This window comes from Sinocyclocheilus rhinocerous, unplaced genomic scaffold (assembly GCF_001515625.1).
Source record: "Sinocyclocheilus rhinocerous isolate Xijiao unplaced genomic scaffold, SAMN03320098_v1.1 scaffold705, whole genome shotgun sequence".
NCBI classification, from domain to species: Eukaryota; Metazoa; Chordata; class Actinopteri; order Cypriniformes; family Cyprinidae; genus Sinocyclocheilus; species Sinocyclocheilus rhinocerous.
This window is the reverse complement of record NW_015630576.1, coordinates 356,977-368,141: the sequence shown is the minus strand read 5'-3', so window position 1 is coordinate 368,141 and position 11,165 is coordinate 356,977. Positions and strand designations below refer to the sequence as shown.

Below are 11,165 nucleotides of genomic sequence, written 5' to 3'. Positions count from 1 at the left end.
TTTTTTTTTTCTTGGAAAGGACTCTGATATTAAATTCATGTACAAATTTGACTCCTGCGCATGTATCCATGTTCAGAGATTTGGCCAGTTAGTGCCAAAGAGCTACAACTTAAAATGTTAAGTTCACTGAACTAAATTGGGCTCTTTGAATTTCAGAAACATTAAACTGACTTTAAAAATCAAGTTGAATCTAGTATAACATATAAAAAAGCTGAAATTGCTTAAATTATTTTTATGAGTTAAAGTAACTTAAAAACATAAGTTGTCATGGCTTTTTCATCATATCATTTTTTACAGTGTAGGAATTTATTTTTTAGTTTTCTCAACTTTTTGCTGTATAAACTGAATACAATAAGTTGAGAAAACTCAAAAATGTCCTGAAGCTGGTTGCCTTAAACATTTAAGTTTTCTCCGCTTTTGATTTTTTACAGTGTACATTGCATAAGTATTTAGTTGAAGCACCTCAAGTGATTTTGGGTAGGACACGACAAGCTTGGCACATTACACAATTATTGGCAATTATCTGCCATTCTTCTCCTCACCTCTTCACCTCTCGAGCTCTGTCAGGTTGGATGCGGGGCAGACACATTTTCAGGTTTCTCCAGAAATGTTTGATTGGGTTCAAGCTCAAGGACATTCACAGAGTTGTCTATAAGCCACTCTTGCTGTGTGCTTGGGGTCATTGTTCTGTTGGAAGGTGAACCTTCTGCCCAGTCTGAGGTTCTGAATGAGTTTTCATTAAGGCTATCTCTATATTTTGGTGCACTGAGCTTTTCTTCTACTCTGATGAGTCCCTCAGTTCCTGCTGCTGAAAAACAGCCCCACAGCATGAGGCTGCTACCAGCACACTTTACTTTTGGGTTGCTCCTCTGCAGGTGATGAGCAGAGATGGTTTACTTCAAACATGATGCTTGAAACTGAGGTTCATCAGACCAGAGAATCTTGTTTCTCACAGTCTTAGGGTCCTTCCTAGAGTGACCATCAGGTTCTTGGTCACCAGTCTAGACAAGCCCCTTCTCCATCAATTGCTCAGTTTGGCCAGGAGGCCAGCACTAGGAAGAGTCCTGGTTGTTTTAAACTTCTTCCAGGGTAATAGAGATTACATGCTTCTGTGAACCTTCAATGTTGCAGATTTTTTTCCTGAACTCTTCCTCAGATCGGTGTCTTGACACAATCCTGTATCTGAGCTCTGCAGTCAGTTCTTTTGACCCCAGGACTCTTAGACCTCAGCTCTTAGACCTTTTGTTGAGATGTTGTGTGCCTTTCCAAATCATACTCATTCTCTGCCACAGGTTAACTCCACTCGAAGTGTAACATCTACAAGCAATATGAATGCTCCTGATGAGCTGAATTTCACGTGTCCCAGAAATACTTATGCAACGTAATTGTTTCAGTTTTTTTAAGAGCTTGATTAGCTGGTTCATGTGTGTTTGATTAGGGTTGGAACTGAACTCTGCAGGACAGTGGGTCCCCAGGTTAAAGATATGCATTAGACAATAACAAGTGACCAAAAGAATGGAAAGATGCAATTTATACATCATGAATGGACTGATTGCAAACTGTAGTTAACATGAGCCATACATGTGTTTTCTACATTTTGATACCAAGGACCTTCAAAACTTGCATTCTGTTTAGGATAAACAGTAAATCAGAATACAAGTGCATTGCTTGTGCAACTGAATGCTCAAATAGTTTACTTACCTACATTTCCAACAGTCTACGATTAATGAAATCAGGTCAGATCTCACAGGGATCTAAACCAACAGAAGAGGGAAAAATAAACTCCTATTCTCTTGTAACAGCAGCCACGACAATAAGGTGTCCTTCCATTTTTTTTTCTATAAAAATAGCAAATAGAGACTGTTCAGAATTTAGTTTACACTGCCACAAACTTTTTTTTAGATAAATATCTTTTATAGTTATATCAATGTTCGTAAATCTAACATTATATCTAGACTGTTCAGTCCTGAGAAAAGCTATGCACGCTCCAAGAGCTGTCAAACTCCCTTCCCTCACTGTAAAATGAATATATATTGAAATTTTGAATAAACCTCAGGCATTTTGGGTTCTGAGGAACAACATTGTGCCTCAAGCATCTTTTTATTTTTAAAGTGTGCATGTAAAACTACAACTCCCAGGATGCACCACCCACGTATGTACACAGATATGTTTGGTTGCAATTGGTGGGTTGCCGGATATCAATGTTTATAAATACACTAAATCTAAATGTAACACTCCAAGAGCTGTCAAACACCCTCCCCCTCTGTAAAATGAAACAAACCTGAGGCATCTTTGAGATCAAATTCAACATTAAAGGGATAGTTCTCTGAAAAACCTTTGAAGACCCACTAAAGGCTCTCAGTTTGGTTATCTCTCAGTGTAGCCCAACTATCAAGGAAAGGTTCTGAGGCACTATATATATATATATATATATATATATATATAGGTTTTCATTATATGAACATTATATGTGACCCTGGACCTCAAACCAGTCATAAGTAGCATAAGTAGATATTTGTAGCAATAGCCAAAAATACACGGGTCAAAATTATCGATTTTTCTTTTATGCCAATAATCATTAGAAGTTCCATGAAGATATTTTGTACATTTCCTACTGTAAATATATCAAAACTTATTTTTTTATTAGTAATATGCATTGCTAAGAGTTTCATTTGGACAACTTTAAAGGCGATTTCTCAATGATCATGTTTCATGAAGATATTTTGTGAATTTCCTACAGTAAATATATCAAAACTTATTTTTTTATTAGTAATATGCATTGCTAAGAGTTTCATTTGGACAACTTTAAAGGCGATTTCTCAATATTTTGATTTTTTTGCACCCTCAGATTCCAGATTTTCAAATAGTTGTATCTCGGCCAAATCTTGTCCTATCACAAACCATATCAATGGAAAACTTATTTATTCAGTGTATAAATCTCAATTTAAACAATTGAACCGTATGCCTGGTTTTGTGGTGCAGGGTCACATATGTGAGGCATTTCCAAGTGTTCTGAGGAACCACATTGTGCCTCACCCCACCCCACTCCACTCCACAGTGCGCTCCTAAAACGACAACTCCCAGGATGCACCACTCGCGTACGTACACAGGCACGCTCGGTCGGACTTGGCGGGTTGCTGGAGCGTTCGTGTAGACCTTTTGTCTGACCATCTGAAGAACCTCGATTAAACAATAGCAAACTCTTTCTCCAGTCGACAGATTTCAAACGTTTGTCGAAACTTTAAACCGGTCTAGCTACACTGAACCACCTAATTCGGTGATATTTCGCCTTTAATTCAGAAATTCAAAGGTAAGTGGCTCTGCGTGCACGCCGTGCAGACTGAAAACAACTGTAGGATTGACTTTGTATTAGGAAATGTGATTTCTCATATATATGCATAAATATATACATACACCAAACAAACAGATGTGTTGAGTGCTTTAAGCGACATCCTGCTCTTTAATAATATTCCAGTTATATTTGAGAAATTGTTGGTAGTTTTCTGATCGGATCCAGGTCAACATGGAGAAGTGGCGACCATGCTTCTGCAACATTAGCCAGCAGGCTAGTCGGTGTCTCGTATTTAACGGCCATTTTAGGTTTGTAAAGTTAAAATTATCGTGCGTGGGAACGTCTTAATGCGTGTATTTATCGGACAGCATAAATGTAGTTGATGTCTTGGTACCTTTTGGCCCCACAATTGTGCGGGCAAAGGGTCAGTCTAGCCCGCCATCTCCGCGCGAGGCAGGAACGCCTTTCTCGTGCACGCGAGGCGTTCAGTATGGGGCTCGGGAAAACCATTTTACAGAGATTTACATGCGGTTTACAGTTGCATTGTCACCTTAAAATGTAACGCTTGGCCTCACTGGCTCGTGTTTAGCGCTGCAGCGTCGAATATTCTGGCAAAGCGTCTGCGCGTGCACGCCACCGAAAGGTTGGTTAAAACAAATACTTCAGTGCGCGCGACGCGTGATGGTCTAAACATAGTTTATCAATAACGTTAGAAATAAAATAATCCTGTACACAGTCTTACTTTAAGCAGTGAAATTAGCTCAAGTGTTAAGAATAATTATGGTCAAATTTGCTCAAGTGTTTAGAATAATTGTTAATGAGATTTAACAAAATTAAGACACAAAATGTCCAGAATCTTGGCTTGCAGCTTAATTTGTTAGATTTTGTTCTAGTTTTATGCCCTTTTTTGGTGACATATCTCAGTATTACAGCCTGGTTAGTGTTTGCTAAGAGCAAAACACATATGTGTGTGTTGTTTTTTTTCTGTTAAAGCATCTACTAAACAAAAAAATTGAGGGAAAACGATTAATAAAATTACATGATATTTTTTTAAATAGTGTCTTTTTAAAGTCATCTAATGATTCTTGTTCTAAATATGTCTGACTGGAGTTTTGGTATATAACTATTAGGGATGCTCCGATCGATTGGCCGGAGGTTCTCCACACACGGTTCGGCATGCACTAGGACCGCGGTTCATCTTAAATCTGACAATGCATCTGTAATATGGTTTGTTAGAGTTCGGTTAATGCATGTTTCTGTTGATGGATACAAATTCTGGCTTCCCAATACATTACAACAAGAGCGATGAGAGATAAAAAACAATACGTGGACAAACCAGTCACTCTTTGTTCAATGCCAGTGCTGTATGCTGGAATAACTGTCATTTATGCCGTCATCACGCGTTGATAGCGCAGGTGAGACCTGAACAGCACACGTTGCTTGCTATCTGTTTAAGCCTGGCCAGTTTAAATATTAAAGAGTCAGAAGACACGAACGCGCATGCGCAGTGAGAAGATCTGTGTGTGCTCATCCGAAGCGCGTGAACCCGCGTCTCAGAACACGCGCAAATATTAAGCTCTCTTTAAAGTATTGTGCTTGAATGGACAAATTCACACAAAAATTGTCAAAATGCCTGTCTTGGTGAGTATCCAGACATAGTCGGCTGAACATACAGTATCAGTGCACTGGATCAGTGTGTTGTCTTAAAGTGACAGCACTTTCTTAAAGTTTATTAAACGGCAACAACACGGAAATCACTCACCGCTCTTGATTGAATAACTTTTGTAACTTTAATAAGGAATAATTTTTAATTTATACAGTCAAATATGCAATGTTATTTTACATTTGATTACTTTATTCAATTTCTGTACCTAAAAACTGTTAGACGTACCTAAAAAAAAACCTGAAAAGCACTGTTTTTTTTATTTGTATCTTTGCAGCAACAACACGGAAATCTCTCACTGCTCTTGACTGAATAACTTTTGTAACTTTAATAAGGATTAATCTTTAATTTATACAGTCAAATATGCAATGTAGTTTTACATTTGATTACTTCAATCAATTTCTGTACCTAAAAACTGTTAGACGTACCTAAAAAAAAACCTGAAAAGCACTGTTTTTTTTATTTGTATCTTTGCTCTATTGCATTTATTTGTGCTGTTGCTTGTAGTTAGATTATTTGTTCTTATTTTCTTTATTTTTATTTGACAATATAGTTTTTTCCCTAAACATAGCACATACCAAACCGTACCGAAACCGTGACTAATGGCGCTTTTCCACTGCGTGGTACAACTCGGCTCAGTACGGCACGGTTTGCGTTTCCACTGCAGTTCAGTACCGCTTTAGAGTGGGCGGTATTATTTACATGTTGTTATAGTTGCGCCGCCTCTACTAACACGACTCCTAAAAAAACGTTTTCATTCCGCGTCGCCCCATCAAGCTCTCGCGGGGCCCGCTCCTCTGCTATCAACGAGAGGAACGTCTGTTCTTCCGCAACAGACAACAAAACTTTTTTTGGCAAAAGGCGTGCTCGTTCAAAACAGTTGTGTTCGATCCTTCGCTGGCTGTGCTGATTTAAATCTAGCAGATCTGTTGTTTGTGTCGCAAGTTCAGTGACGCAGGTAGTGACGATTCTCTCCGGCCAATCCGTGATCTGCAGAGTTTACACGGCACGTTTTGGTAACGGTACGGTTCACTTGGAACCTCAACCGAGGTGGTACTAAAAAAAGTACCAGGCACTGTACCCAGTGGAAAAGCGCCATAAAACAGTGATACAAACCGAACCATGAGTAAGTTGAACCGTGGCACCCCTACTGCTTTATCAGGCATATAACATGAAAATGACATCGAAAATTTTCCTTCCTTCGAAATAGGGATGTCAATGATTGATCGATTAATTGTCGATAAGAGATGCAATCGATTTTAAAAACAAATAGGCCTACCGGAACGCAAAAATTTAAAATCTGTCATTTTCCAGAACAAGATCCAGCAGTATCAAATTAAGTACTGCGACTGATAAACAAACACAGACCGGAAGTTAACTTCAGGCCAGGCACGCCCGATGAAACCATCTATATAAAGCTTGAAGCATCAGAATCGGTATCGGCCGATGACAAGAAATCGGTACTCCGTATCGGCTGCAAAAATCCTGATCGGAGCATCCCTATAAACTATTGTTACACTGAATGCTATTTTAGTGAATCATGCTAGAAATGTATGATAGGCAAAAAAATAAATAAGACATTCTATTGAGAGAAAAAAACAATTGCAGTTGTGTTAGGGGCCGTTTACACGACAACGGCATTTTGGGGACTGAAAACGCATATTTTTGAAAACGGGTTTCAAAGTGCAAGTTTTTGAAAACGCCACCGTTATCGTTTCCGTGTAAACACCCAATATGGGAATATTTGAAAACGGTGACGTCATGCGCGTGCGTAGTACGTGTTAGGTATGTAGACATGCGCAGTACATGTTGATTTTAAAGGCAAGCGCGAACAAACATATACAACAATGGCAGAGTACATGGTACTGTTGTTGCTGCTCAGGAGTTTGCTTGCGCTTCTTCAGCAAAGTGTGGATTTACTTCACCAATATTACAACCAACAGCGGAGACGCATCCCCATCGCGAGAGGTCACGGAAACCTTTCCAATGCAAGTTAAATATTAATATAATAATTAGATATTGCATATAATTTGGTAGAAAAACAGTGTTTTTACATTTACATCAGGTAATGAAAAGTTCGAAACACACTTGTGGTCTTCATGCTCACTTGAACACTTGGACCAAATACAGGAAATACGTCATATAAGTAGTCAAGTGCAAAGACCGCAAGTGTGGGTATTTGGACAAGGCAATCATATACAACATATAATCATCACTTCCCTACAGGTACTGCTTACTAACAAGGCGACAGTGCCAACTACTGGCCTGGCATACGTAATACAGCGTTTTTGGCCGTTTTCACGGATATGTGTAAACGCGAATCGTTTTGAAAACGTTGTGTATACGTGAAACTTTTTAATTGTTGCCACGCAATTTGTTAGAGCCCCTGAACTGTTATCCACAGTGCTGTTTAATTGTGTTTCCTGCCTTGTGTTGTTCTTTCCCTGATATCACATGAACCCCCCCCCCATCCCCTCTAACCCACACTTTCACTCTGTTCAGCACGGTTGACGTTGACAAGGAACCGGAAGGTTCCGCAGTCTCCACCCCTTCGACGATCATGAGCGAACCAACAGACACAGCTAGTGATGCTCCCAGCGTCACCGCAGGTGTCTCACAACTTTCTCCATCACTGCTGTTTTTCTTTCAAATGTGTGTGGGGGAGGGTTATTTCTAGATGTTCAGATCACCTTAACGTTTCTGTCTTATAAACAAGCCTTGATATTACTTCTGTTAAATCACGGAATGTTGTCTGTTTCCATGACCGCTGTTTCATCTGCCATGTGATCCATTATCTGTCAGTCTCCGCCCCTTCGACGATCATGAGCGAACCAACAGACACGGCTAGTGATGCTCCCAGCGTCACCGCAGGTGTCTCACAACTTTCTCCTTCACTGCTGTTTTTCCTTCAAATGTGTGTGGGGAGGGTTATTTCTAGATGTTCAGATCACCTTAACGTTTCTGTCTTATAAACAAGCCTTGATATTACTTCTGTTAAGTCACGGGATGTTGTCTGTTTCCATGACTGCTGTTTCATCTGCCATGTGATCCATTATCTGTCAGTGACTAATAGAGCTGCTGCTTCTGGTGATTTATAAGGTCAAAGGTTTGGTTCTGGTCTGGTGCACAAAAAGGACAGAATGAGTGTGTTTCAAAGTGATGAAATTTGGGCAACAGGTCTCGTTTGTTCATAACATTTTTAAAATCAGGATAATTACCAGTTGTATTCTAAGTGGCAAGTTGTGTTTTTTAACATTAGTTAATGCACGGTGAAATAACATTAACAAAGGTCAATAAATGCAGTGAAAATATTGCTTTTTGTTAGTTCATAGTTAATGCATTAACTAATGTTCACAAACGAGACATAATTGTAACTTTTTCTGAACTGATGTGTTTGCTATATTACCGTCTTTTGTGGTCGATTAGTAATGAAGCATTTGTTCTCCACGGTAGCTGTGGTATTTTCAATCATGAAGTGGATGTTAATATTCTGGGAGTTGAATTGCCACATACCACTATAATGCCAAAATTAGTGCTGAAATAGTTTGATGACAGATGAGATTTGCATAAAATTACTGAACTTTTTTTTCCCCCACACAGTATACACTACCATTCAAAAGTTTGGGGTTTGAAGAAATTCATATTTTTATTTAGAAAGGATTAGGGCTGGGTATCGAGTTCGATACGTTTTAGGCACAGACCGAAATGCCTCGATACCATCGAGTATCGAAAGCATCTCGTCGATCGGTACCAAATTTAGATACCTAAGGGGTTAATCTCATCAGCGTCAGTGAGCCAATAAGCCTGCAGCACTAGCCGGTGTGTTCGACTAGAAAAGGTGCGGCGCAGACCAATCAGTGTTTAACATTCGCGAGAGCGATTCGAAAGCGCACGGAGCAGTCTGCTCTCTTTAGCTCTCGCGGTACTGTAATACACCGATTCTGCACTAGACTTGTGACGGTATTCGGTAATGCGGTATATCACGGTAATGAATATGCACGATGATTTCATAAAATTGGTATCGAAAAAAGTATCGTTCAGGAACCGGTATTGAAGTCAAGGTATAGGTGTCGATATCGAACATTTTTGAACAATACCCAGCCCTAGAAAGCCCCTTTAAATTGATCAGTCGTGAAGATTTAGTTTTTTTGGTAATTTTTATTTAAACCTTCCTGAAAAAAATCCTGAAAAGAATGTATCACAGTAGTTTCCACAGCAATATGAAGCCGCACACCTGTTTTTAACATTAATAATCAGAAATGTTTCTTGAGCATCAAATCAGTATATCAGAAGAATGATTTCTAAAGGATCATGTGACCCTGAAGACTGGAGTAATGATGCTGAAAATTCAGCTGTGCATCACAGGAATAAATTACATTTTAAAATATATAAAAACAGAAAACATTTATTTTAAATTGTAATATTATTTCACAATATCACTGTCTTTACTGTATTTTGATCAAATAAATGTAGCCTTTGTGAGAATAAGAGACTTGTTTTGGTAGTGTATACGTAATTGACGAGCCTGTCTGAGCACATTAGTCAATATTGATTGGTTGATGCCAGTATCTCCTGATTGGTCTTTTAAAGTTAAGGGTCAAGTGGTTATGGTTCTTGTTCAAACTGGTATTTGATCTGCTTGGAATATGATGCTAACATTGTGATCATGCTGATTCTTAAGAAGCGATTGTTTGAACAGCTTAAGGTATGTCTGTTACATGGTTATGTAATTCAGATGCTTGCACTTGTAGATAGGTTGATAGTTCACCCAAAAATAAAATTTCTTCCTCATTGGCTCGCCTTCATGTCATTTCATTCCAATGTGATTTGTTGCTTCTGTGGAGCACAAAAGAAGACATTGGGGTGCAGTGTTTTGGACCCCATTGACTTAAATTGTATGGGCAACAGTTGGCAAACAGTTGAAACATTCCTCAAGGTGTCTTTTATCTTTTGCGAGGAAAAGAAGTCATGCAGGTTTGGAACAACATGAAAATGAGTAAATGATGACAATTTTAATTTTGGGGTGAACTATCCCTTTGAGGACAGTGAAACTGAAACCCTGAAATATTTTGATGTCTTTTCTGAATTTGTAGTTTCTGACCTTGTTCTCAAAAGCAAGAATTCCTCACAAAGCACTGTGGGTTTTTCACAGCAGTCAAAATGTCTCTGATACAGCAAAAAGATGTGTGAAGATTTGTCAACAGACTTTGACCATGGCATACCTTTTTTTCAAAATAAACCACGAATAATCACTCTTCCTCTCTGTGCACGACCCCCTGCTAGTGAAGTGTCACTGTTTGTGTTTGTTCTGCTCAGCCCCATAGTGTCCGCTTCATTTGTTTGTTTTTTTACTGTTTAAATACTGAAAGATGTGATTTTTCCATAGAAAAGACTGACCCTTTTCCTCTTTACTTCCCTCTTTCTCTGCAGACAGCAAGCTGGCGGCCACAGCTGGGAAGAAGCAGACCAAGAAGAAGGTGGAGGAGGTGGTAGAAGAGGAAGAGGAAGAATATGTGGTGGAGAAGGTTCTGGACAGACGGGTGGTGAAGGGCAGAGTGGAGTTCCTTCTCAAGTGGAAGGGCTTCTCAGAGTAAGTAACTACTATCTGCAAGATTTTGCATTTGTGTAAGGCAAGGAGCTTGATTCCTAAAAAACATGTTGGTCATTTTATCATTATATAAAGATATAGCCTTTGGTTTTGGTTGGTGGTCCAGCCCTTCTCCAATGAAAAAGATGGTTGAGAATATATTCCCTTTTCCTTAGTGAAGACAACACATGGGAGCCACAGGACAACCTGGACTGTCCTGATCTCATTGCAGAGTACCTGCAAAAACACAAACCAAATGACAAGAAAGAGTCTAGTGGAAAGAGGAAAGGAGAATCTGACACAGATGGTGGGGAAGACAGCCGGCCCAAAAAGAGGAAAGATGAGGTAAGATTGAATCATTCCCTTAAATGAGTACGATTTTGTAGACTTTTGGTATAAAAATTGCGCAAGTTCTATATTTTATAAAATATGCATGTTTTTTTTTCTTTTTAAACATTTCCTTTCTTTATCTTTCTTTACATAAGACTGCGTACATACTTATACTATATTTAAGCATTTGCCAGGCACTTTTAGGTGTTTATTAAATTTTGTGCACTTTTATATCCCAGGTTTTGCTTTTTATAAAAACTACCAGACCAACAAACGTTTAAATGTAACATTTT

The 11,165-nt window shown here is 38.9% G+C and overlaps 1 protein-coding gene across 1 annotated transcript; it reads left to right on the top strand.

Annotated features, from left to right (window-relative positions):
• Positions 1 to 3,059: 3,059 nt before the first annotated feature.
• On the top strand, positions 3,060 to 10,914 carry LOC107740653 (chromobox protein homolog 1-like). The gene is made up of 5 exons (XM_016553159.1): positions 3,060 to 3,310; positions 7,458 to 7,564; positions 7,758 to 7,826; positions 10,386 to 10,545; positions 10,719 to 10,914. Exons 2-5 carry the CDS (start codon positions 7,516 to 7,518, stop codon positions 10,912 to 10,914), a joined length of 474 nt encoding a protein of 157 aa, XP_016408645.1. The 5' UTR covers positions 3,060 to 3,310; positions 7,458 to 7,515.
• The last annotated feature ends 251 nt before the right edge of the window (positions 10,915 to 11,165 follow it).

What these genes read in the sequence shown, in the direction of transcription:
- LOC107740653 (XM_016553159.1), top strand. Translation starts at nt 7,516, where the DNA reads ATGAGCGAACCAACAGACACAGCTAGTGATGCTCCCAGCGTCACCGCA. An exon ending in TGCTCCCAGCGTCACCGCAG is followed by an intron (nt 7,565 to 7,757) that starts GTGTCTCACAAC and finishes ATTATCTGTCAG; the next exon opens with TCTCCGCCCCTTCGACGATC. An exon ending in AAGTGGAAGGGCTTCTCAGA is followed by an intron (nt 10,546 to 10,718) that starts GTAAGTAACTAC and finishes CCTTTTCCTTAG; the next exon opens with TGAAGACAACACATGGGAGC.